Source organism: Elephas maximus, chromosome 3 (assembly GCF_024166365.1).
Source record: "Elephas maximus indicus isolate mEleMax1 chromosome 3, mEleMax1 primary haplotype, whole genome shotgun sequence".
Classification (NCBI taxonomy): Eukaryota; Metazoa; Chordata; class Mammalia; order Proboscidea; family Elephantidae; genus Elephas; species Elephas maximus.
In genome coordinates this window covers 74,335,957-74,363,670 of record NC_064821.1, presented here as the reverse complement: position 1 = coordinate 74,363,670, position 27,714 = coordinate 74,335,957, and the positions used below count along the sequence as shown (strand labels likewise).

The following is a 27,714-nucleotide window of genomic DNA, read 5'->3' as shown; positions in this document are numbered from 1 at the left end:
GCCTTAAGGGCCAACACTTAGAAAGCTCTGGATAGGCCTGGGACAAGATGGCTTAGGATAAAATTATGCCAAGAACTTAGAGTATAGAACAGTATTTAAAGCCCAACTCCTCTCATCCTCCCTTTTACTTCAGTTTTGGCACAGAGACCAAGAACAAAGCTGCAGCCACACCAAAAGGGAAACGGTCAGGAGGCAAAAATGCAGGTATGAGTGAGCACTGGCAAGGAACCCCAGGTTCCTGTAAGGTTTAACCTATGACCAAACCAAGCACAAGACGCAGGATTGCCCTCCCCAACCCCATACCCCTAGAGAAAAGGGAAACTCTGAAACCCATTTCCTTAGCCAAAGCAGAATCTCAGTGGAAGAAACATCACTGTGACTACATATTTTCCCCAGTCTCAACCCTTCTATATCTTTCACCCATATTATTGTAAAGACAGAAATTCACATCAAGTGTTTTGATATAGTTCAGTGTCGTTCAAAGCATTTTGCCAATCCTCAATGTCCTAAGTCCTTTAATCTTTAGAGTCTCGGTTCCATATTTGTTAAAAGGAGATACATAAGTTAATTCAAACAGGAAATGTGGTCTATAAAGTGCTTTGAGATCCTGGCACCTGAGATACCTGCCTTAATGTGGAAGGGAATTCAGTATAGAAGAGCACCACCTCAAGCTCTGGAGAAAGACATCTGGTTGAATCCTGCTTCTGTCAACTTTCAAGTTAACTTCCTTGAGTTTCCTCCTCTGGGAAGTGAGGAAAATATTAGTAGTCATCTCCTGGGGCTGTTGTGAGAATTAAATGGAATGATGTAGATAGTGCTTTAACACCGAGCCTGACAAAAAAAAAGCAAATGCTCAAGAAGTCCTGACTATTTTTCCTTTAGTAACAATAATTTAGTGACGTCACTGTTGCTCCTACTCTTTGCTGAGCTCATAGTGGCCTGCTTCAGACCTCTGATTCTCAACTACGTCCCTGTCTCATCACAGTCTCAAAGTTCTCCAGTAAGTGTAAGTCCCAGCTGAAAGTCGCCATGTATGAGAACCACTGCCGACGGGGTGTGTGCGCACACAACAGTGTGAAAGTACACCAAAGGTTTGGATCTATGCTCAAGACCACTGAGCCCTAAGTTACCAGTGTGGCTCAGACACTGTTAAAGCTCTTAAAATTCGACTCAAGGCGACCCCATGCGTTACACAGCAAAACTGCTGCATAGGGTTTTCTTGGCTATAATCTTCATGGAATCAGTTCACCAGGCCTTTCCTCCCTGGCGCTGATGGGTGAGTTTGAATCACAAACCTTTAGGTTAATAGTCAAGTGTAAACCGTTAGCACCACCAGGGACACAACAGCAAATGTAAGGACTACCTGAGGATTGTTGTGTGGGTGTTTTATACGAAAAAAAACAATTTACATTTAAGAAAAGTGCCTTCAAATATAGATCCTTAGTATTCGTAATTCACTTCCAAATTAGTTGTATTATACCAAGATAACTCCCCTAGGCATACACCAAGGTTAAAAATTGAGAATGCTTCCTTCTAGCATAAATCTTAAGATCCTGAGAGTTTTAAATATACATTTCTCTGTCTTTTGTTGTGAGGGGAGGTGTCTCCTACAATGTTTTCCCTCCCACATGGGTTCTCCGATGGGCACTGAAGTGAGAGCTGTTGTTGAAATCTTTGCCACATTCAGTGCACTTGTAGGGCTTCTCCCCAGTGTGGATTCTCTGATGAATGATAAGACTGGAGCTCTGGTTAAAGCATTTCCCACACTCTCTGCACTTATAAGGCTTCTCTCCTGTGTGAATCCTCTGGTGAGTAATGAGATTAGAACGGTCACGGAAGAATTTCCCACACTCCAGACATTTGTAGGGCTTCTCTCCTGTGTGCACTCTCTGGTGTGTGATCAGCTTGGAGCGCTCACTGAAGCATTTCCCACAGTCTCCACACTTATACGGCTTCTCCCCAGTGTGGGTTCGCTGGTGGTTAGCAAGGGTGGAGCTCTTGCTGAAGCTTTTCCCACATTCAGTACACTCATATGGTTTCTCTCCCGTATGGATTCTTTGGTGACTAATGAGGGCAGAGCTCTTAGAGAAGCTTCTTCCACATTCGGAACATCGATAAAGTCTTTCCCCGGAGTTGGTGCTGTGCATTCCAGAGGAATTTAAGTTTTTACTGACACTGCTTCCACTTGGAGCTTGTTCAGGAGCTGTCTCCTCTATAGAGTTCCTCCAGTGAGCACTAAAGGATGAGCTTTGGCCAAAGCTTTCCTCAGGCTCACTACAGTGGTTATGATTTCCTCCAAAGTGGATTCTCTGATGTTTTAGCAGGTTTGAGCTCTGGTTGAAGCTTTTCCAACATTCCCCACATTTGTAGGGCTTTTCCCCTGTGTGGACTCTCTGGTGAGTGACAAGATTAGAGTGGTCACTAAAGCTTTTCCCACACTCAAGGCATTTGTAAGGCTTCTCTCCAGTATGGATTCTCTGGTGGGTATTTAGGTTGGAGCGGTCACTAAAGCTTTTCCCACATTCAAGGCATTTGTAGGGCTTCTCACCTGTGTGAATCCGCTGATGAGCAATGAAGTGGGAGCTCCGACTGAAGCTTTTCACACATGTGTCACATTTGTAGGGTTTCTCTGCCAGGTACAGGCCTTGATGGTCAATAAGTTTTTCTAAGTCCTCTTCAGAAGAAAATTTTTCCCACTGTTCCTGTGGAGGATTTTCCCACTGTCTTTCACCTCCATTTTCATTTTCGCTTTCACTGTCTTCCTCCCAATCATGAGCTTGGAGAACATCCTCTGTAGTGCATTTTGATAATGCTCCAGGAAAATCCTCAAAAATTTCCTGTTCTGAAATCTGGTCTTCATCCTCATGCCTCAATTCAAAACCTGAATGAACAGAAATGAAGTTTTGTTTATTCATTAGTTAGCGTTTATTTATCTATCTGTATCTTATATCTTGAGGGATCTCTGGGTGGCATAAACAGTTAAGCACTTGACTACTAGCCAAAAGGTTGGCAGTTTGAATCCACCCAGAGGCTCCTCGGAAGACAGGCCTTGTGATCTGCTTCTAAAAGGTCATGGCCTTAAAAACTCTATGGAACATTTCTACTCTGCACACGTGGGGTCACCATTAGTTGGAATCAATAGCAATTAACAACAACAACAACAATCTTGTATCTTGTGGATATGGTTAACCTAAACTTGTATCCTCTGAATGTGACTAACATTAAATTGATCAAGTTTTGGAGCATATGTGCATTTCTGATTTACAAAGCCTAGAACACGGTGACCCCACTGAGGGAGCAATGAGGCCCAGCCAGAGCGGCCAGCCAGTCAGCCTCCCTGGCCAACTTCCTTATCTCACTATGCAATAAAAAACACCTCCTCCTTCTAATCATAGTATTCGGTATATCCTGTGGCACACAAGATTGAGTAAACTCTATAACTAGCCAGATGCAGCCCAGTAAAATCTTGACTGACTGGTTGCTATCTCATCTGGGGGATCACACTAGGCCAGGTACTGGATAATCAGAGCAAAGCACAAATCATTTTCCTATTCAGTCCCATTCTCTCTTTGGTTTGGTGACAAAAGATAATGAGCCTGACTTCTTCTTTCTGAGCCTGACTTCTTCTTTCTGAGCCTGACTTCCTCACTTTTTCTATGTGCCAATTACTCCAGACTTACCAGTGTCCAGGGTTCGGGGACATGTGGTTAGAGGTTTGATGATATCTTCATCTACCATCTTATCCCAGGCCTCGTGGTCATCAGCCCTGGTACTGCTCTGCCCAGAAATGAGGAGGCCTGTAGCCTCCCTCAGGGTCCCCATGGCTCTAACCGCAGTCCGAGCCCTCATCAATGAGTCAAGCTCCTCATAGAAGGGGCACGTCCCTGGTGGGTGGCTGCTCTTGGCTTTCCGGTAGCTTCGAAGTAGGTTTTTGAATCTGTAGCGACACTGTTCCAGCGTCCTCAGGAAGCCCTGCGCACACAGCCGCTCTGCAATGGCCCGGTATACCTGGCTGTTCTGGTGACAGGTGCGAAGTTTTTCAGAGAATGGGGACTCGCTGAGAATTGCCAGGAAAGCCTTGGTCTCCTCATAGCCCCAGTGCACACCTGCTGTCAGGAGTGAAGAGTTCAGAGCTATAAGACTTAATGAGATTAGCCTAGGTCATCATGATTGGGGTCACCTGCCCTGCTAAATGTCCAGAACACTGGCATCTCAGAAACTACCCAGATGCCTAGGGCACCAGCAAAGAATATACCCTTGCTTCTCAGAAGTGTGCTAGGAAATCAGCCAAACTTCCCCCCACCCTCTTCTAAGAGATTCTGTCAATACTTAAGTCTCAGCTGAAGGGGAGGATGTAGGTGGCCATATTATACCAGGTGACCCCACCCCACCTGTAATTAGGATCCAAGAGCTTCTCCCTGTATCTGTTACAATAAATATCCTTTATTTACTTAATCTAAATCTCTACCAAAGATACACTAAAACACTAACCACTCACTAAATCAATCCAAATTCTTGGACTGCTCCAGGGTAATCCAGGTTTCCTACCAAAGTTATTTCCTATCTATTCCTCACAAGACCACTTTCAAATTTCTCTCTTGTTTATGCCTGGTTTGTAATTGAGCTATTCCAGGTTTGTCTCACTACATCTACTCAGCCTCAACTACTACCACAGACAACATGAGCCTACTACAAAATTGAGACAGAGAGGCTTGGGTTCAAATTCCAACTTTACCACATCCTAGATCAACAACCTTAGGAAAGTATTGCTTAATTTCTCTGAACCTCTATTATCTTAACTGTAAAATGAAGATAACACCTACTTCATAAGGCTATAGTGAAAAGTACATGAGACAAAGGCCATAGAGTGTACTACCACATAGGCTTGTAATGTATGATATACCACATAGCATGGGTCCCCTGCCACTGCACATGTGTATATCTCATCTATGAAACTGCCTTTAAGAAAGGGCTAGCCTGCATTTTTTATATGCTGTGGCTCTGGGTCATCACACAGCAAGCATGCAGTAAGATCTGTTGCCTGGTCTCAAGAATCTGTAGCCAAGAATCCTAACTTTTCCTTCCTATGGAAGTCTTCTAGCTGACTCTCTTACATCTTACAGACCTGGTCACATGGTATCCCCTTGTCACTGCCCTTCAAAGTTGTGACCTTAAAGGTCCACCACTGGCTACAGAACTAAATCCAAGTCTTCTGTATGATACTCAGACCTCATCACCTACTCCTACCCAATACACATCTCTACTCCTGCCAAGCTGTTCCCTTTGCTATTCTCCAAAAATGCATTATGCATTCTTGCCTCCAAGGCCAGTAACAGGAATGGTTGAGGATACTATGGCAAACCACCTCAATAGAATATCTGGAAGCCAATAAAATGGACAATTATGAAGACTGTAGAGACACTAAGGCAAGAGAAGGTAAGTCACACAGCTACTAAGTAGCAAAGCCAGAAGCTGAACCTAGGCAGTCTGACTCCAGGGTCTGTGTTCTGTTCTTATCCACTATGAGAGGCAAAATAAGATAATTCATCCATTCACCTATTTACCAAATACTTCTCAAGTGCTTACTTTGTGCGAGGCACTGCAAGGAATGCTGGATACAAAATTAGGATGCAGTCCCTGCCCTCGAGGGGCTCACAGTCTAGTTCACACACAGGTATAATGCTAAGTGGGGGGAAAAAAATGTATTATTATTACACTATATAGAAATGGTGCCTGTATAAAGACAAGAATGGGGCACAGGAAAATGGAAAGAGTTTCATTTCCATTTAACTATTCTGGGATTCTAGATAAATTGTTTACCTAAATTTATTATCTGTGAAATCGTGGGTTGATGTGCTAGTTATACTTTTTATAATACACATTAAGAGAAATGCATGACTATTAAAATTAAAGGTTCAGTCATGTAACATGGAAGTAGCCCTGTGGCACAGTGGTTAAGTGCTCAGCTGCTAACCAAAAGGTCAGCAGTTTGAACCCACCAGTCATTCCATGGGAAAAAGATGCGGCAGTCTGCTTCCACAAAGATTACAGTCTTGGAAACTCTATGGGACAGTTCTACCCTGTCACATCGGGTTGCTATGAGTTAGAATCGACTCAAGAGCAACAGGGTTTTTCATGTAACATCTGTGATCATCTCTGTACTATCAGTGACATACTTCGGGAACTACTGGATTAGCTCTGTCAGGCCCTTTAAGGTTTCAAAAAAGTATGTTTTATAACTAAGAAAACTCGTACAAGAAGAGCTATCATAGCAGAAAACAGCAGAAATTTGAGAAATGACCTGACAAATTAAACGTCTTATTCCAGTGACAACAATCCAGGCTTGCAGTATGTGCCCTGACCTCAGGGAGCAAAAGTTAGGCTGGCAGGAGGGTTGGAATCTGAATTCAATTAAACCCCCTTGTTCTTACCAATACGACTCTGGAACAGAGCTGGGCCCCCTGGAATCCTGGGTCCCTGGACGGACTCATCAATGGCCAGGTCATCACCATTACAGTCTTCTGCTGTTTCCTCGGGCTCCCAGCCCCCTTCCTCCTGCTCATCTATCTCTGCATCACTATCCCCCAGCCTAGGGAGTACCACAGCCTCTCCTGGGCCATCCGTGGCTCTAATGGCCGTCCGAGCCCTCACCAGGGCCTCCAGCTCCTCATAGAAGGGGCAGGTCCCTGGCGGGTGGCTGCTTTTGGCTTTCCGGTAATTCCGTAGGAGGTTTTTGACCCTGTATCGACACTGCTCTAGTGTCCGCAGGAAGCCCCGTGCCCTTAGCCTCTCTGCAATGGCCCGGTACACCTGGCGGTTCTGGTGACAAGTCCGGAGCTTTTCAGAGAAGGGAGACTCACTCAAAATTGCCAGGAAAGTCTTGGTTTCCTCATAGCCCCAGTGAACACCTGACACCTTCATGTCCTCCACGTTCCATTGGTATTGTTCTTCCCAGGTCCTTGAGTCCCTCCAGGCCAATGCCTGAGCTGATTTTCCTTGTTCATTATCCAGGTTATAATCTTCTGCAGTGTTCCTTTCCCCAGAATTTATAAGGTTTGGACCCCAAAATTCTGATGCTTGCTCTTGTTGGGAGATGCTATTTGGTTTTGAAATTAGAACTCCTATACAAAAGGAAGAAGAGAAGTGATTGAGTAGAAATGATCTGCTGAGCAGTGTTTATCCATGAAATATTTATCCCTTCCCTGTAAGAGGCAGATGAGAAATTCCCATGTGAATCCCTTAAAATGTCTGTGGAACAATAACAGCCACTCTTTTTGTCATTCCCTTAAGATTTATGGCTCTGTGCAGTCTATGGAATTTCAGAGACAGGAAGATCTATGGAATTTCAGAGACAGGAAAAAGAGTTGTGCTTTTTTGCAGCCAACACTGTCATGACAGGAATGGAGTGTGCCTGGATAGAGCTGACAGGGTGGGTTCCAAGAGCCAGCTCATCACCTTCATCATCTCGGTACATTCACCATGGTCCAGGGTCGCAGCCCTGGCCTGCTGTCTCAGAAGTCCAATCTTTTCAGCACCAAATGGGAGCCATCTCTCAGCGGCAGACTCAAGTGAATTAAGTCCATGAGATGGCTATATTAAACCACAATGAGGAATAAATAAATGCCTGAAGTCCGTATGACCAGCACAATCTCCTTTCTTGTAGGCACACCTACGTGGGATGCCAAATAATGAGCCATTTCTCTGAGAAGTCTAGGATCAGTATGAGGGAAGACACATGAATGGGAGAAAATAAAAGACTATGATGGGTCTGCCTCATGGTTGAGGGAAGACACTAGAAGCTTGCTGGCTACTTACTTAACAGTGGAACCCCTTTTTTCACATCATATCTGGGGAAATAGCGTCCAAAGGAACAAACTTGGAGAAATGCTAGACTGAGCTTCTTTTAGCTCTAACCTCTTTTTCATCTATTTTTCTTCAAGTATTTATTTTAATTAAAGGCTTCCTATTTTGTTGTTTGGGAGTTATTGACTCAGCAGTCCTTTAAACATAGCTAACTGGTTTAAAAAAATAAGGAAATTTATTTTCCTTCTTTTTGCAAGTCCAGAAGGAGTGCATAGTACAAATTAGCTTGGCAATGTCATCACATACCCAGGTTCGTTCTTTCTCTCTGCTCTGCCAGCCTCAGGATCAGCTTCATATTAAAGCTGTCTCATGTCATGGCCAAAAGATAGATGCCACTGGCAAATGAGGCCATGAGTTTCTTAGCAGGAGATACACATACACACACACACACACACACACACCTTTCCTCCAACCACTGAATTCAGTCTAAAGGGAGTGACGAGACATTCTTTGGGGACAGAGTGTACAGGGCATTGTTTCCTTACCCAGGGACATGCTGTCTCCACAGTCATCTCCAGGGGGGTCCTTGCAAAACTTCTTCTCAGCATGTTTTCTAGGTCCCAGGGCTTCCTGTGAGATGCACAAGAGAAGATCAATGACAACTGTGGTGACTCAAATGTCACTGTCTTTTAAAAAGCCTGGGACCCCTATCAGGCCCCTGAAAAGACAATGGGAATGCAGAGGTGCCATGTGTGAGGCTAGAATCGTAAGGCGCAGCAAGGCCAAGGTGAGAGAACTGGGGTGGGAGGGACAGGTTTCCAGGGCGGCAGCCCCTGTGCTTATGCCCTTTGCTGAAGGAAGGCCATGGGGAGAGAGGAGGAGCACTGGGGGCCAGAGGACAGCGGTAGCGCTGACAGGCAAGGAAGAACAAGCAGCAGCTTACCTGGGACTCAGTGGGCACTTCCCAATCGCCAATGCTCCGCATCTTCGGGAAAGTAGAGACATGGGAAGTCAAGACAGCTGAGGAGAAGAAAAAGTCTCTGGATTCCAAAGAGGCATTCCCTCCCTCCCAGGTCCAAGTTTCCAAAAGTCATGCTTGGATCAAACTGAGACTCTCTCTGTGGCCAGTACAGATTTCTCCTTTTACTTCCCTTCCAGAGTGTCTAGCTCCTAAGCTGCCTTGAGTGATGTGCCATGTGTGAAATGCTAGCCTTGAACTGTCACAATCACTGCCCTGCTGTACCCCCAGCCTGTGCCTGCTGCATGACTCTGGCTACAGCTGGGCGTGCTAGGGTCACTGGGAGCTTCATCCTCTTTTCCAACACTTGCTTACTTACCTTACTTCTCAGTAAGTATGTCTATCAGACACCAGTCTATGCCTTGCCTTGAAATCTGTATGTGCTTCCTCCCTAGGCACCCTTCCCCACCATCCACCCCTTTCCTCTGAGGGAGCTGGCTCCATTCCCAGTGTTTCCCTGGTTCTTGGTACTCACCCCTCTCTTTCAAGGGCTGTGGCAACACCTTGATGTTTAGATGTTTGGGAAGGTCAGGGTTTGGATTCTTCACCCACTGCTTCTGGGCCTGTCCCTGAGGCCAGTGATCCTCTGGCTGCAGCTGGAAGTTCTGTGATTCCTGCACTGCCTTTAAGGACCTCGTCTCTGCACACACTTCCAGTTCCTACACACAGACAGCCAAAACTCCCAATCATCGGTTCTATAAGACCCACTGTGATAGGGCAGGGAACGTTATCTTGAGTACGGCTGTGATCCAAAAGCTAACAGGAGCTTTTAAGGTCCGAAGATGGCTTAAAGGATGACTATAAAGCCATTATACTGACTTCAGCAAATAAACCAGCATTTACAACACCAAATGAGTGCTGCTTTGTTTAATGCAGGGAGGGTATACAAGTGTTTCAACAAGGCTGCTACTGTTCAAAACATTTCTGAATCATAAAGAGATAAATTACGTAAAATGTGACATTAAAAAAACCCCTAACCTTTAGATAACCTTTTAAGTTATCTAAAAAGATAAAAGTATATATTAAAAGAAAAAGAGAAGCATAAAAAAAAGACAAAACACTAAATACAATTGCTCTAAAAATCTCTGCTGAAAACAAAGACAAAGAAAATTTAAAAGTAAATATAAAAAAAGAGAGAAGACAAAGAATTAAACATGGAATTTTAAAATAAAATAGAAGTATGTGCTGTTTACAAGGGCACATCTAATCCTAAAAACAAAAGGATAAATAAGGCACTCTAACTCAATAAGGGAGCCCTGGTGGTGCAGAGGTTAAGCACTCATTGGTCAGTGGTTCTAACCTACCAGCTGCTCCACAGGAAAAAGATGTTGCAGTCTGCTTCTGTAAAAACTGATAGCCTCGGAAACCCTATGAGACAGTTGTACTCCATCCTATAGGGTTACTATGAGTCAGAATCAACTCGACGGCAATGGTTAACTCAAAAGGAAAGCAGAAGTAGCTGTTTTAATTTCAATGCAAATTTCAGGCAAAAAAGTACTCAAAGATACAGAAAATACACATAAAAGAGAATAATCAATTGAGATAACATGATTAAATTCTTTTGTGCCCTGAAACACTGCAAAAACATATAAAACAAAAATTATTAGAAATACAGTAAGAAATGGACTCAAGCTAACTGTTATGAGCTTCTTAGGCTATGCAGTAACCATGGGAGCAGGAAGAGATAAAACAATAATAATAACCAAGAATATAAACAATGGAATTATCTAGTTGAAATTATTGTATATTGAATGTTATACCCTACAACACCTTTAAAAACTAGGTGACAGAGACAAGCTCAATAAAAACATTTCTAGATTCCTCTTTGGTAATGAATTTATGGGCCACTTTTTTGTTTATTGGGTGGCAGACTGGTTAAGTGCTCGGCTGCTAACCAAAATGTTGGCAGTTCAAATCCACCAGCCACTCCTTGGAAACCCTATGGGGACAGTTCTACTCTGTCCTATAGGGTCACTATGAGTCAGAATTGACTCGACAGCAATGGGTTTGGTTTGGATTTTTTTAAAGCCATACATAGATTTAAGGAGGAATCTCCATTCCCCTGGCCTTATCTTTTCATAAAGGAACTTCTACTAGGATATCCCCCTTCCTCTTTCCCCACTCATTCCCTCTTCCCCAAAGGAGAGAGATTGCTTGTGTACTTGATGAGATGTGGAGAAAGAGCTGAGCACACCCCACCCAGACCCTCCCCATCTTGGGCCACAGCAGGCTCTCAGGATGCATACTGGGCTGCTTGGCTGCTCATCCTGGAGGGGAGGTTACTAAAGCAGCCTCTCACCATGAAGGGGGAACCAAAGGGGGGCAGGTAGGGAGCGCCTGGAGGACTGGAGGTTCAATCCAGGAGGAAGTATTAGCATTACCCAATTCAGCTTTATCAATGATAAAGCTAATATCTGATTCTCTCTCTCTCTCTCCTTTGAGTTCCAAATTTAGAGGTGGGGCCAGGGCGTCATTTCCCGGCCGTAAAAATTTCAACAATATAGCGATCCCGATGCATCTAACTTTTGGAATAGGTAATATACCCACATGGCTCAAAAACAGAAGGATATATAAGGTTACTCGGTGAAAAGACCTCCCTGCCCCTGCTCCCCATCCCGTCTGCCCAGTTCTTGCCCTGACTCCTCACCACAGGTCGCCGTTGTTCTTCTGCATCCATTCAGGGCATCTTTATCCATACACATGCAAATTTAAATATATTCTTATTTTTTCCCCATTTTTTCCCAACAGGTGTCACCTATACAATACTTTGACCCCTACTTTTTGACCCAATAACATCCATTGCTGTCAATTTATTGCCAAACTTAGCTCCAAAAAATCTTTTGCTGATCTGAAAACTGAAATCCACTCTCGAAGAGAGGGATTTTTTACCCTTCAGAAAATACACAGGAATGGGCCATGAGCATCAAAGGCCATTCCAAATGAGGAGATCCTCCAATGCCTGGTTGGCTGCATAAGGAGATAACATCTGCTCATCAACATTCTCATACAATTGTTTAAAAAAAAAATTACCCTTTGGCCAAAGATTAGACAGGCCCATAAAACAAAATGAGACTAATTGGGCACACCAGCCCAGGGGCAAGGACAAGAAGGCAGGAGTGGACAGGAAAGCTGGCAATGGGGAACTAAGGGGACACGCTGTGGGGTTAGTAACCAATGTTACAAAACAATATGTGTATTAATTCTTTAATGAAACACTAAATTGCTCTGTAAACTCTCATCTAAAGCATAATAAAAATTAAAAAAAAATAAAGTTTAAAAATGGGCCATGTTTTTGAGCCATGTGAGTATATTACCTCTTCCAAAAGTTAGGTGCATCGGGATCGCTATATTGTGGAGCAAGGGGACTACACAGAGCAAAACTGTGGGAAGAAGAAATATAGTATCCCAGACATCATAAAGTAATTGTGAAAAGAAACCCTCAATTAATGTATACAATTATATAAGGTATTGAATTAATGTATAACATAGAAGATGTCAGTTGGAAAAATAGGTTTGCTTTGTCTTGAATAATAAAGAGTAAGTTTATTAATATCTGACATCCTTCACTAACAAATTAGTAATAGCACTCGGGGCTGCACATACTAACCAGGACTTCCGATCAAGTGCTGATTAACCCAGTGAAGGAGGTCATCGAATAAACCTAAATCCATTTTAAAAACAAAACCAAAACAAAAAAACAACACCTCACTTTGCTATAGTGACAGTCTACAAAGGGACTGTGTGACTAGACTCAACAACAACCTTCATTCCCGATCCCAGCTCCTCTACTGCCATCCCTAAGCAAATATTCTGATTGCAGGGATGGCAGCCGTGGACACAGAAAGAAGTAGACTCAGGAAATAATCAGGAGACAAAAAAAAAAAATATGAGGATACTGGTTAGGGGTGAGGATGAATAAAGAATCCATCAAAAATGCCTGTGTACCTCAAGGTCATGGAAGCTCCACAGACACATCCAAACTCCCTGAGGGACTGAATTACTGGACTGAGGGCTTGTGGGGATCATGGACTCAGGGAATATCTAGCTCAATTCGCATAACATAGTTTATAAAGAAAATGTTCTACATTCTACTTTGGTGAGTAGTGTCTGGGGTCTTAAAAGCTTATGAACGGCCATCTAAGATTCTTCACTGGTCTCACCCCATCTGAAGCAAGGGAGAATGAAGAAAACCAAAGACACAAGGGAAAGATTAGTCCAAAGGACTAATGGACCACAAGTACTGCTGCCTCCACCAAACTGAGTCCAGCACAACTAGATGGTGCCCAGCTACCACCACCAACTACTCTGACAGGGATCACATCAGAGGGTCCCCGACAGGGCTGGAGAAGAATGTAGAACAAAATTCTAACTCACAAAAAAAAAAAAAAAAGACCAGACTTACTGGTCTGACAGAAACTGGAGAAACCCAGAGAATACGGCACCCAGACACACTTTTAGCTCAGTAATGAAGTAACTCCTGAGGTTCACCCTTCAGCCAAAAGATAAGACAGGCCCATAAAAGAAAACAAGACTAAATGGGCACACCAGCCCAGGGGCAAGGATGAGAAGGCAGGAGGAGATAGGAAAGCTGGTAATAGGGAATCCAAGGTTGAGAAGGGGAGAATGTTGACATGTCATGGGGTTGGCAACCAGTGTCACAAAACAATATGCGTACCAATTGTTTAATGAGAAGCTAGTTTGTTCTGTAAGCCTTCATCTAAAATACAATATTAAAAAAAAAAAATAGAAGGAAAAAAATGCGTACGTACATGATGGGGAAACAGGTTCTGCAAGATGGTGGTAACAGAATAAACAAGCTAGAAATTACAAAACATCTGAGCTGAATGATCCCTTTAAGGAAAATTGCATACAGGTCCTTCAGCCCAGTAGGTCCCAACTTTTTTCAGGTGATAGTTCTCTTTGAGGAACACAAATAATATATTTTATCCCATTAGTAAGACCTGGAAGAATTTTACTTGCAGAAAATATAACTAAGTTATATACCTTGCAATATAAGACAACAAGCTACAACATATGTGCCCTCAAAACCAAGCTCCTTTGCTATTTACGCATTTGTTTTGACATTTGTGAGTACTTGGGAGTATGCAGAAAAATTGAAAAGTGAAAATAAAAATCACAGGAGAAAAATATGTAATAGATAAGACTGCATTACCTTATTTTTCCTCTATTTTAGAAGCAGTGCAAACTTTAGTCAACTCACAGGGGCATAATTTGGGAACCTTTGTTCTAAGCCAACCCCCTCATTTTACAGATGAAGAATCATAAAGACCTTGATTTAGGTCAGTTTTCATCTCTGGGTCTCAAATTCTTTATCTTCCACCTCTAAATCCCTAAGGCTTTCGTTTGTTTCTTCACTGCCATTTAAGACAAATGGCTGGTTTCTTTAAAAAAAAAAAAAAAAAAAATGGGAGGTAGGGTAGCATATTAAACAAAGGTACGCTTTCTCATATTTAGTTCCATAACTAAATATTATTCTCTCTCTGTATCTTCAATCAGTTTGTAAAGGAATCCAACAAGAAAAACTACAGACCTGAAGCCTTTCTTTCCTCAATCTCACATTCGTATAGAGCTTTTCAACATATAGAAAAACCCCACCATTTGCAAAGGATAGCATATATTCTCAAACCTATAATTTCCCCCAACAAAATGCAGCTAAGAATAACATCACAATATGAAAAATGGAGAGCAAAAGGATTATGCTGAGACGAGGGTTCTGGGTGGCTAACAGGCAGCGGAAGGACTTGTACTACAAACGCCAGCTTCAAAGCAGGATTTGAAATTTGTGTCACAACAAAATCACATCCTGGGGCTTCGGGGTCTCTTTCAAATTGTTGAAACTGTAAATGTTAAATCCATGATACTCTCACTTGCCTTACGTCAGCTCCACCTATCTAGTTATATAAATTTGGGTAAGTTACTTACCTCTCTGTGCTTCTTAACCCAGTTGAAAATGGTAATAAAAAAAAAAAAGCTACTGTTGAGTTGATCCCAACTCATGGCAACCCCATGTATGTCAAAATAGAACTGCACTCCACAGGGTTTTCATGGCTGTGTCCCTTCATAAGCAGATCACCAGGCCTTTCTTCTTAGGTGCCTCTAGGTAGGTTCCAACTGCCAACTTTTTGGTTAGTAGCCCAGCGCTTAACCCTATGTGCTACCCAGAGACTCCCTGGCGATAATAGCACCTAACGTTTTGGACTGCTGGTTGAGTAGATAATACATATGAAAAGCTTGGAACAGTGTCTAACACAGTGAGTGGTTAATAAATGTCAGTTGTTATCTCTCACAACTCAGAGGTATTTTAATTTCCATGGTTTACAGATGAGACACCTGTCGTGTAGTGGAAAGAACGATGGGCTTGGACCCTAAGGATCTGGGTTTAAGCTCTGGTTCACTAGCTGAGTGAGCTTTGTGAGCAACCTGACTTTTGCGAGCCTTCATTCATCTGTAAAATGGGGACAATGATACAATTTCTGCCAACTACATTATACTGTCAGAATCCACATGTAAAAACATTGTGTTAAGTGTAAAACACAATACAAACTAAATATGCAGTTTTAGGGAAGTGGTTATGAGTGTTGGCTTTAGAGTAAGGCTAAAAGGCTACCTGGGTTCAAATCCTGCTCTACTATCTGTAGCTATGAGACCTTTGACAAATTACTTATCTTCTCTCTGCCTCAGTTTCCGAATCAGTAAAATTAGGACAACAGTCCCTACCTCATTAAATTGTTGAGAAGATTAAATGAGGTAATATATGCAAAGTACTTAGAACAGTGCCTGGTATATAATAAGTGCTTGATAAAGGCCAGTTGTTCAACAGACACATAGACCAATGGAACAGAATTGAGAACCCACACATAAATCTATGCATCTATGAGCAGTTGATATTTGACAAAGGGCCAAAATCCACTGAATGGGGAAAAGACAGCTCTTTAACAAATGGTGCTGGCATAAGTGGGTATCTACCTGTAAAAAAAATGAAACAAGATCCATACCTCACACCATACACAAAAACTAACGCAAAATGGACCAAAGACCTAAATATAAAATCTAAAACAATAAAGACCATGGAAGAAAAAATAGGAACAACACTAGGGGCTCTAATATAAGACACAAAAAGTATTTAAACCACAACTAACAATGCACGAACACCAGAAGAGAAATCAGATAACTGGGAGCTCCTAAAAATTAAACACTTATAACTCATCAAAAGACTTCACCAAATGAGTAAAACAGAACCTAAAGAAGGGGAAAAAAAAATTTTGGCTACAACATATTCAACAAGGGTCTAATCTCTAAAATCTACAAAATAATTCAATACCTCGATAACAAGAAGACAAATAATCCAGTTTAAAAATGGGCAAAGGATATTAACATGCACTTCACCAAAGAAGACATATCAGCAGCTAACAGACACATAAGGAAATACTCATGATCATTAGCCATTAGAGAAACGCAAATCAAAACTACGAGATACCATCTCACCCTGACAATACTGGCACTAATGAAAAAAACACAAAATAACAAATGTTGGAGAGGCTGCAAAGAGATTAGAACTCTTATGAACTGCTGGTGGGAATGTAAAATGGTACAACCACTTTGGAAAACGATATGGGCTCTTCCTTAAAAAGCTAGAAATAGAAATGCCACATGATCCAGTAATCCCACTACTAGGAATATACTCTAGAGAACTAAGAGCCATCACACGAATAGACATATGCACATCCATGTTCACGGCGGCATTATTTGCAATAGCAAAAAGATAGAAACAACCTAGATGCCCACCAACAGATGAATGGATAAACAAATGATTTTATATACACAATGGAATACTATGCAATCATAAAGAACAATGATGAATCCACAAAACATCTCACGACATGGATGAATCTGGAGGGCATTACACGGAGTGAAATCAGTCAGTCACAAAATGATGAATGCTGTATGAGACCAATATTATAAGAACTCAAGAAAAGGTTCACACACACACAAAAAACATTCTTTGATGGTTACAAGGGTGGGGAGGGAGGAGGAGGCAATCACTAACTAGAGTAGACAAGGGTCAACTTTGGTGAATGGAAGGACAACACACAATATGGGGGAAGTCAGCACAACCTGACCAAAGCAAAGGCATAGAAGTTTCCCAGTCACATCCAAACTCCTTGAGGGACTGAACTGCTGGGGTTGGGGGCTGGGGAATACAGTCTCAGGGGACAGCTAGGTCAATTGGCATAACACAGTTCATAAAGAAAATGTTCTACATCCCACTTTGGTAAGTAGCATCTGGGGTCTTAAAAGCTTGCAAGCGGCCATCTGAGATACATTTATTGGTCACATCACATCAAGAACAAAGAAGAATGAAGAAAACCAAAGACACAAGGAAAATATTAGCCCAAAGTACTAAAGGACCACATGACCAGAGCCTCTACCAGCCTGAGCCCAGAAAAACTAGATGGTGCCCAGCTACCACCACTTACCGCTCTGATGGGGATCACAACAGAGACCCAGACGGAATGGGAGAAAAACGTAGAACACAGTTCAAATTCACAAAAAAAGACCAGACTTACCGGTCTGACAGAGAATGGAGGAACCCCCAAGACTATGGGCCCCAGACACTCTGCTAACTCAAAACTGAAACCATTCCTGGAAGCTCACTTTTCAGACAAATATTAAAAACAAACAAACAAACAAAAAAAACCAAACCCATCGCCGTAGAGTCAACTCCAACTCATAGAGACCGTATAGGACAGGGAAGAACCGCCCCATAGGGTTTCCAAGGAGCATATGGTAGATCTGAACTACTGACCTTTTGATTAGCAACCAAGTGCTTAACCACTGTGCTACCAGGGATACAAGACAAAGATTAGACAGGCCCATAAAATAAACAATAACACAAGTGAGGAATGTGCTTCTTAGTTCAATCAAATATACAAGACCAAACAGGCAACTCCTGCCCAAAAGCAAGATGAGAAGGCAGGAAGGGACAGGAACTGACAAATGGTCACAGGGAAACCAAGGTGAAAAGGGGGAGCACGCTGTCACATTGTAGGGACTGCAACCAATGTTACAAAATAATATGTGTATAAATTTTTGAATGAGAAACTAACTTGAGCTGTAAACATTCACCTAAAGCAAAGAAAAAAAAAAAGTCAGTTGCTGCTGTTACTATTACTCTTGTTGTTGTGATTTTGGCAATTATAAACCCAGTCACATTAACCTAGCTCTGCTGCTTTGCCCAACCTGTTCCTTAGAGAATAGACTATGGCCTCACCTGCTGCCGTGCATCCCGGGCCTCTCGGTGCCAATCCTCTACCAGGGCCACCGCCTCCTCACCACTCTCTGGGTGGTGCGCTTGCACCCAGGTCTGGACCTCCCTGGGTAAGATGGTCATGAACTGCTCCAGCACCAGCAGCTCCAGGATCTGCTCCTTGAGGCGGATCTCTGGCCGCAGCCAGCGACAGCAGAGCTCCCAGAGCTGGCTGAAGGCCTCATGGGGCCCAGCTGCATCCCTATACTGGAACTGCCTAAAGCGCTGGCGGGAGGCCTCAGGGACAGGGACAGGGTCCTGGTCTTCCTCCCAAGATTTGGGTTCTGATCCCCATGAGTCCTCCTCCAGTTTCACAATCAAGAGTCCTTCAGGCTCTGGCAGGGGAGAGGCCTGGGCCTGGGATTCCAGGGCGACAGCCATGGTCTAGACACGATACCTCACTTCAGCTGGGCTGTCGTCTTCTGGCTTCTTCCTGCATTTAGGGTATACCCTCCAAGGGAGCTCCTGAGAGAAAGGTTGCTCCCCAAGGCACTGAAGGCAGAAAGACAAAGAACACAGTGAGCAAGAGGACGCAGGAGTCTGACTTTCTTCACTTCCTGCATACCTTCCACCATCCATGCATGGGGTGAGAGGGGTGCAGAGAGGCCCCTTTCCCAAAGGCAGGTAGTGAGACTACAATCTAGCACCAAAGCCAGCAAACTACACACCTTGAAGAAAGACAGCCCAGTATTAAACCATCTGGGGACATACCTAAATGCCTTAGCCTGGCATTCAAGCTCTCGATGAACTGCCCCAGTATAGCCTTCCTCTCTTTTACACACACCCAAAGTCTAACCTTCCCTCAAGTTGGGTTCCCAAGGTCACTCCCTTCACAAGGCCTTTCTTCCTGAGCCTCACCACATCCTCTATGGGATGCAAAATCCTTCTCTTAATCTACACTTCCCCTTGGCCTCCCACCCATTTGGCTTTTTCACAATCTTTCTTCTGATGACTCCCAAAACTCCAGCCAAGACCTGTCTCCATACTTCAGACTCCAAGACCCAATCAGCGACAGGACATTTCCACTTGACTGTCCCTTGGACATCTGAAACGCAATGGGTCAAATGCTGAATCCATCATTTTCTCCTGCAAACCTGTCCCTCTTCTGGAGCTACCCATTCAGAGAAGACATCATCTTCTATCAAGTTACTCATGCCAGAAACCTCGTCATCCTTCTCCAAGATCCTCCACATCCAATTCATCCCCAACCTGTGTCCATTTGGCCTTCTAAACATTTACATTTCCAACACCATCTCCTCAGTCCAGGGAATTACCACATCTTTCAACTGATTGACCTGCTAACTCATGTCCCTGCTCCACTCCCAGCCCCAGTTCCATTCTTCACACAATATCCAAACTTGATCAAAATCTGACCATGTCATTTCCCCACTAAACACCTTAAATGACCTCTCGTTTCCCTCAGTATAAAGTGCAAACCTTGCCTAAGTCTCCAGTCTCATCTCTTTACCACACTCCCACTCCTCAGGGTACTCCAGCTGCACAGCTCCCAGTTCCTGGATTGTGCTGTTCTCTGAACCCTCCCACATGCTATGATCTCCTCTGGGAAAATCTCCTCCTTCCTTCACCCAGCTAGGTCTCAGCTTAAATTGGATTTTTTCCAAGAGGCTTCCCTGAATCCTGAAACAACATTTAGTCCTCAGCCATAAGCTTCCATAGCACCTTACGTTTTCTCTACATAACCATGATCAGACCTTATTGTAATTATCTTACCCACTAGATCATAAGCTTCCTGAGGAACCTAGCACAGCTCTTGGCACACACAGGAAACAAACAAAAAAAAAACCAAACCTGTTGATGTTGAGTTGATTCCAACTCATAGCGACCCTACAGGACAGAGAAGAACCGCCCCCTCCTATTTCCAAGGAGCAGGTGGTGGATTCGAACTGCTGACCTTTTGGTTAGCAGCCAAGCTCTTAACCTTTTAACCACTGTGCCAGCTCCAATGATCAACTAATGGCAATGGTGTCATGATTCAAGGATTACAATTAATTCATTTCTGTGTGCAAAAGAAATTAGCTTCCTGCTCGTACCAGAAGAAATTTCTCTCCTCTTTATTTCCACCTTGCTTGTGACTTACCACTTTCTACATTGTATTATAAAGGGATACACGTATGTATGTGTGTCCTAGAGAGATTACAGCCTCATTGAGGGAGAAGAATATAGCTTACTTCTCTTTTTTGTCATCCCCAGCCCCAGCTAAAAGCATGGTGCTCTAAACAAAGGAGGCTCAGTAAATGCTTCCTGAGTTAACTTCTGGGCCTGTCTCCACTACAATGAAGATCCTATTGACACCCATGCTGGGTTATCTGAAAAAATGAGCTCTTTGTGTCATTCTTAACAAATCAAGATGACATAAGAAATGCCCACTCAAAGGAGGCTATTAGCTGCATGACACAGCTGGATTGTGAACGAACAGTGACATTTTGCATCTTAGGCCATCTGACTAGACTGTCAGAAAACAAGCAAGGGCGATGCAAACTAAAAGTTTGTCCTAAAGACCTCCATATACTAAGGAAAGGCTGGAAACACAACCCATGGCCATCTGGCAACTTCCTTCTCATCCTTCAGCTACCAGCTCAAACGTCACCTCACCTGTTAAGTTCCTTGACATGCCCTTGTCATGCCCTGTCCCCACTCCTGCTCCCCAAGAACTGCCTCCCCATACTATGCTCCCAAAACAGTTGGTTCACACCTCTAATATAGATTTTATCCCACACCATTGTACTGTGAACTTAACACTACTGTAGTGTCAAATTCTGCAGCCTGAAATTGATCAAACATGAAGTCAAGATACATTGATAATTACTGTTCACTGGAATGAGAAAGTTGGAAACAAAGAATGGTAGTTGGAAAATATGGCCTTGGTGATAAAGAGAATGCAGGGGATTGCATGATGGAATTTTGCAAGACCAATGACTTATTCATTGCAAATATGAGGACCTCACTAGATGGAATACACAGGAATCAAATCAACTACATCTGTGGAAAGAGACAATGGAGAAGCTCAATATCATCAGTCAAAACAAGGCCAGGGGCCGACTGCGGAAGAGACCCCAATTGCTACATGCAAGTTCAAGCTGAACCTGAAGAAAATTAAAACAAGCTCATGAGAGCCAAATACAACCTTGAGTACATCCCACCTGAATTTAGAGACCATCTCAAGAATAGATTTGATGCATTGAACTCTAACTATTAAGATCAGATTAGCTGTGGGATGAGATCAAGAACATCATGCATGAAGAAAGCAAAAGGTCATTAAAAAGACATAAGAGGAAGAAAAGACCAAAATGGATGTCAGAAGAGACTCTAAAACTTGCTCTTGAATGTAGAGTAGCTAAAGCAAATGGAAGAAATAATGAAGTAAAAGAGCTAAACAGAAGTTTTCAAGTGGTGGCTTGGGGAGACAAAGTAAACTATGATAAGGAAATGTGCAAAGACCTGGAGTTAGAAAACCAAAAGGGAAGAACACGCTCGGCATTTCTCAAGTTGAAAGAACTGAAGAAGAAATTCAAGCCTCAAGTTGCAATACTGAAGGATTCTATGGGCAAAATATTAAATAATGCAGGAAGCATCAAAAAATGGAAAGAATACACACAGTCAATGTTCTACCATTTTAAGAGGTAGCATATGACCAAGAATCGATGGTACTGAAGGAAAAAGCTGCACTGTAAGTACTGGTGAAAAACAAGGCTCCAGGAATCAATGGAATACCAATTGAGATGTTTCAACAAATGAATGCAACCCTGGAAGCACTCACTCGTCTATGCCAAGAAATTTGGAAGACAGCTACCTGGACAACTGACGGAAGACATTCATATTTGTGCCCACTCCAAAGAAAGGTGATCCAGAAGAATGCAGAAGTTATAGAACAATACCATTAATATCACAAACAAATAAAATTTTGCTAAAAATAATTCAAAAACAGTTGTAGCAGGGCATTATCAGGGAACGGCCAAAAACTCAAGCCAGATTCAGAAGAGGACATAGAACGAATTACATCATTTCTGATGTCAGATGGATCTTGGCTGAAAGTAGAAAATACCAGAAAGACATTTACCTGTGCTGTATTGACTATGCAAAGGTATTTAACTGTGTGGATCTGAACAAATTTTGGGTAACACTGTGAAGAATGAGAACTCCTGAACACTTACTGTGCTCCTGAGGAACCGGTACATAGACCAAGAGGCAGTTATTTGAACAGAACAAGGGGACACTGCATGGTTTAAAATCTGAAGAGGTGTGCGTCAGGACCGTATCCTTTCACCATACTTATTCATTCTGTACACTGAGCAAGTAATCCGAGAAGCCGGACTGAACAAAGCAGCAGCAGCATCAGGATTGGTGGAAGACTCATTAACAATCTGTGATTTGCAGATAAGACAACCTTACTTGCAGAAAGGGAAGAGAACTTGAAGCACTTACTGATGAAGGTCAAAGATCACAGCCTTCAGGATGGATTACACCTTAGCAAAAAGAAAACAAAAATCCTCACAACTGGATCAATAAGCAACACTGTGATAAACAGACAAAATACTGAAGTTCTCAAGGATTTCATTTTACGTTGATCCACAATCAACACCCATGGAAGTAGCAGTCAAGAAACCAAAAGATGTGCTGCATTGGGCAAATCTGCTGCAAAAGACCTCTTTAAAGTGTTAAAAAGCAAAGATGTCACCTTGAGGACTAAGGTGCTCCTGACCCAAGGTATTTTAAATCACCTCATATGCATGCGAAAGGTGGGCAATAAATAAGGAAAACAGAAGAACTGATGCCTTTGAATTATGGTACTGGCAAAGAATACTGAAAACACCATGGACTGCCAAAAGAACAAACAAATCAGTCTTGGAAGAAGTACAGCCAGAACGCTCCTTAGAATCAAGGATGATAAGACTTCATCTCATGTACTTTGGACATGTTATCAGAAGGAACCGATTAATCCTGAAGAAGTACATCATGCCTGGTAAAGCAGGGGGTCAGCAAAAAAGGTGAAGACTCTCAACGAGATGGACTGACACAGTAGCTACATAATGGGCTCAAACATAGCAATGTTTGAGAAGATGGAACAGGACTGGGCAGTGTTTCGTTCCATTGTACACAGGGTCGCTATGGGTTAGAACCTACTCAATGACACCTAACAACATTGTAGTTAGCTGCTCCTACATCTGACAGCCGCACCAGGCTGAGTATTACTAAATCCCATAGTGTATCTTACTCATTTCTGTATTCACAGTGCCCAACTCAGTGTTTGATAAATAGTGGGGCCGTTCAAAGTTTTGATGTCTTTTATTAAAATGATAAATGTGGTATGTCAAAAGCCTAATGGCCTATGTAGAGTCAAAAATTTATATTAACCTAAAGAATAAACTTCTCTTGTCTCACTCTCTCACACGAGGACTCATTCACCAGTCACTTGCAGAGGGCCCACGGTACTCCGTGCTGTACTAGATGCTAGAGATCCAACCATGCCTAGGACACAGTCCTATCTTCATGGAAGTCACAGTCTAGTGAAAGAGACAGTCGCTAAGCAAGAAAAGAAGTAGGAGCTCCTGCACAGACAACATTACAACAAACAGGCAATCAGCAGTCTCGCCCAGCCCAAAGCACAGAGTTTTAGGTAATGGATATTTTCTTCTGGAAAGATTTGAAGTCCCAAGGGTTCATTTCAATTAGAAATCAGAAAGCCTTCAGGACTATATATAACCAGTTTTTTCCATTCCTCTCTTAGGCAGATATGGACAGCAGCCTACTGCAGGGAGAGGACAGTCAGCCAACAGCAGGGTGATTTCACACAGAGCAGACAAAGGGAAAATGAACAAGGGTATTTCTCAGTTCTGAAACTACCAGGAATACCTGGGCCCCACTAGGATCAGCAATTCTAAGAGTGCCCGTTTACTAAGTGCCCATGGGGTGTCAGGCCCGGTGCCAGGTGCTCTACGTTCAGAATCTCACTGAATCCCCTGGGCCAGCAAGTGCCATTCATGCTGAATTGCATTACACTGGTCAATAACTTACGCATAGTCAACTAAATGCGTAACTACAACTACAACCAGGACAGGAAGGAAATAATTTAAATAGTGTGGTTGGTTCCATTCACTATGTGTCTGTCTGGAGTGAGCATGTGATGATACCCACGACTCTTCTGTTCCCTAGGTTGGTCTTGGTTCCCTCGTGCCTCTCTTTCCAGAGTTTGAGTACAGTGTCTTTCATACAACATGGTTCCTAAACACAAGCCAACTCTTTCATCTAATGCTCAACCAAGAAAACCCAGCTATCCTGGTTGGCCTACTATGGAAAGGCAGCATGTTAATTTCTGAAATGGCTCCTTCCCAAAACATTGTCAAGCTGACTAAATGTGATTTTTCACCTTCTGGGCTGACTTTAGAATGTAATCATCCCGTAAGGTACGACTCCACTATACACTCAAATCACATTTAGGAAAACTGAACTTCTAGGAAGAAAAATCACTTGTTTAAGCTCACAAAATTAGCAATTGGCAGAGTTGGGATCTAAAGCCAGATTCATTTTCTTCAATCGTTTCTCTCAACCACACTAAATAGATTCCTCCAGGTCTGCCAGGCATCCAAACTCCTGAGAAGATGGCATGGAAGAGTGGAAAGGGCATTAAAGCTGGAGTGAGCAGATCAGGGTTCTAGTTCCTCTCCCACCAATTATCAGCCATGTGACTTTGGGCACATCATGTGGTCCCCACTGCTACCGATCTAGGCTACAACTTACAGCTTGGCCATACTTGGCAGTTGCCCCAAGTTCCCCAACTAGTAGCTACAAATTTAAAAGACTACAGGGACCAGGCAGATAACATAAATGAGTGAAGTGGGCTGGGTGGAGGCTGCAGCTACCTACAGCATGCCAGGGGAAACATGGGGCCAGTGTTCCCAGGCCCCCCAAGTTTTCCAAGAGAAATTAGAACTACGGATTTTTAAATGCCGGCAACCAACCCAAAATTGTTTCAAACCCATGAGGATTAAATAAAGCATTACAGTGGGCTTCATCCAACACAGGCTCTCTTTTGCCACCTTTGAGCTAAATGATCTCAGTTAGTTTTCCCAATATCCAGGAAGACCTAGAAATGGTACAGACTCTCCCAAGCCATGATTCCTGTCAAAATCAGGGTCTCTCTACAAGCACAGGGGAGCTGAGTGGCATCATGGCTCCTAGGGTAGTGAGGATGGATGTGGACAAGAGAACCCCACCCAGTGAATGGTGGCATGGGAATAGAGGATCCACCCCAGGCCCATAGGAAAGGCTAGAACTATTCCATGACCTCCAAAGAGAAAGAAACTGGAAGCTCCCAGAGGCTGTCAGGCCCACTTGGCTGACAATCCAGGCTATGGTTTAAAGTAGCCAGGGCTTAAGCCAAGAACGGCAAATAAAGGCCAATTTGAATCAACTGAAATGGCTGCCTGAAATAGGGTGCTGAGGACTCTGAGTCCCATCTATTGCTTTGATCAATTAGCCATCATTACCAGAGACACGGGAAGGGGAAGTGGCAGCATACAGTCCATGTATTTGCCGCCCTTGGCTTAATCCCATAAGCTACAATTAGCAAGGGGCAGAGTTAGGATCTAAAGCCAGATTCATTTTCTTCCTATCGTTTTTCTCAACCACACTAAATAGCCTCCTCTAGGTCTGCCAGTCATCCAAACTACTGAGACGATGGCATGGGAGAGTGGAAAGAACATTAAGGTAGGAGTGAGTAAATCAGGGTTCCACTACGAGGTTCCAGTGCTAAAAAGGCCTCAGGCAGGAGAAGACTAAAGCTCATGCCCCTGGAAATCCACAGGAAGCAGCAATCTTCAAGCCTGGTACAGTGAAGCTCACCCTGGATGATCTTTATTCACACATTCATCAAGCATTTACTGATGCCTGCTCTGGGCTGGCCACTGGGGACATGGAAGTGACTCAGACACTGTTCCTGTCCTGGAGAAGCGCACAGTCTAGAAAAACAAACAAGTCACAGATAATTATGATCTAACATGGTAAATGCAGTGGAAAAAAAAAGGGGGGGGAGCCAGGGAGAGGAGGGGCGACTTAATCTGCCTAAGAGAAATGAACAAAGTAACGTTTGAGTTGGTTCTTGAAGGAAGAGTGGTTTTCTTGGCAGAAAATGGGAGAAGGGAGTATTTTAAGCAGAGAGAGCCAAACAGCCCACCCAGGAAATGGGGAGAACCTTTGCACTCCTATAGCATGGGTGCATGAGGGGTAGAAGCCTAAGATGAGGCCGCAAAGGAGGTTAACACTGTTTATGAAGGGTTTTGGATGTCAAGCTAAGGTTTTGAGCTTAATTACATAAGTGACAGGAGCCAATGAAGGCTGTGAAGCAAAAGAAGGCACAATCAGATTTATGGGTTAAATACATCACACTAGCTGTAACATGTGCCCATGTTGGGGAGGTGCAGAGATGCAGGCTTCTGCAAAAATCCTGACAATGAAGGGGTAGATTCAAAACATATTAGGGAAAGTGAAAGTATCTGAAGGCCCCCAGATGTAAAGGAGGCCCTGGGTGACACAAACAGTTAAGTGCTTGACTACTAATCAAAAGGCTAGTGGTTTGAACCTATCCAGAGGCACCTCAAAAGAAAGGCCTAGAGATGTGCTTCTAAAAGGTTACAGCCATGAAAACCCCATGGAGCACAGTCCTACTTTGCAACACAGAGTCAACTGGTTTGGTTTTGGGTTTGGTTTTTGGTTTGGATGTGGAGGAATACAAGGGGACTCAGAGAGGGCAGCTGGGTAAAGTGGATAATGGTGCCATTCACTTCCACCAGGCATAAGGAGAGAGGTGCTGGAATAGGGCAGAGCACAATAGATATTCCCACTCACTGGGATCCAGAGGTAACAATCATTAAGGAAAGTGGGGTGGGGGGGCGGTAAGATCAGGCCGTTTTGCTCTAGGTGGAGAGGCAGAGGCAGAAACACTATTTTTAAGGTTAGGCTTCAAGCTCAAGGCCCTATTATCCTCACTTCTTGGCAGTGCCCCAGGGCCCTCTATCCTTCCATCTGTGGTCCCCAGGCCCTTCTATGATTCTCCCACCTCCAAAATCTCTGTCGGCCTCTTCACCTGTAGACCTTTCTAAGACCCTCCTCACTCCCAGAGCCCTCTATCTCGCTCCTCATCCTTGACCCTTCTGTGACCCTTCCCATCTCCAGACGTTCATCCTCTGCCTGCCCCATACACCACACATAAAAAAAAAACATGCATAAAAGCGTCTTTCTCTACTCTCACCAACCCCGACCCCCTGTGACACCACCTTCTCCTAACTCTCCAGCCCAGACCCCAAGTCTCAGCTGCCCCCGCCCCGCCACCCGAACTCACCCACCGAGACACCCACTTCACAACAGGGCGGAAGTGCTCCGGGGTTCGCGCAGAGAATGCTGGGACGCGGAGTCCGAACAGCGCCACCCCGGGCATGGAACGTTTGAGACTACCACTCCCAGAAGGCACCGCGCGAGCGCCATTGAGCTGCTACCTCTTGTGCTGCCTTTCAGGTGTCGTCAGCCAATAGATAAGTCATCTTCTCTTGGC

General features: G+C 43.5%; 1 protein-coding gene across 9 annotated transcripts; it reads right to left on the bottom strand.

Annotated features, from left to right (window-relative positions):
* Positions 1-310: 310 nt before the first annotated feature.
* ZSCAN20 (zinc finger and SCAN domain containing 20) lies at positions 311-27,585 on the bottom strand. 9 transcript variants are annotated; one of them, XM_049878687.1, is made up of 9 exons: positions 27,521-27,585; positions 26,010-26,125; positions 18,114-18,641; positions 9,297-9,480; positions 8,747-8,823; positions 8,349-8,433; positions 6,432-7,121; positions 3,681-4,109; positions 311-2,881 (listed from the first exon to the last, which is right to left on the bottom strand). In XM_049878687.1, exons 3-9 carry the CDS (start codon positions 18,528-18,530, stop codon positions 1,608-1,610), a joined length of 3,156 nt encoding a protein of 1,051 aa, XP_049734644.1. In that variant the 5' UTR covers positions 18,531-18,641; positions 26,010-26,125; positions 27,521-27,585; the 3' UTR covers positions 311-1,607. The 9 variants fall into 9 exon arrangements, with proteins under 9 accessions (XP_049734644.1, XP_049734642.1, XP_049734641.1 ...); XM_049878685.1 differs by having other exon boundaries at positions 27,505-27,548; XM_049878684.1 differs by having other exon boundaries at positions 27,509-27,546.
* Between the last annotated feature and the right edge of the window lie 129 nt (positions 27,586-27,714).

Bases quoted from the DNA above. Each gene is read 5' to 3' on its own strand.
- ZSCAN20 (XM_049878687.1), bottom strand. From the start codon at position 18,530: ATGGCTGTCGCCCTGGAATCCCAGGCCCAGGCCTCTCCCCTGCCAGAG. The intron at 4,110-6,431 runs GTAAGAACAAGG...CACTCCTGACAG, and splicing joins TCTGTTCCAGAGTCGTATTG to CAGGTGTGCACTGGGGCTAT. The intron at 2,882-3,680 runs GTAAGTCTGGAG...CTGTTCATTCAG, and splicing joins TCCCCGAACCCTGGACACTG to GTTTTGAATTGAGGCATGAG.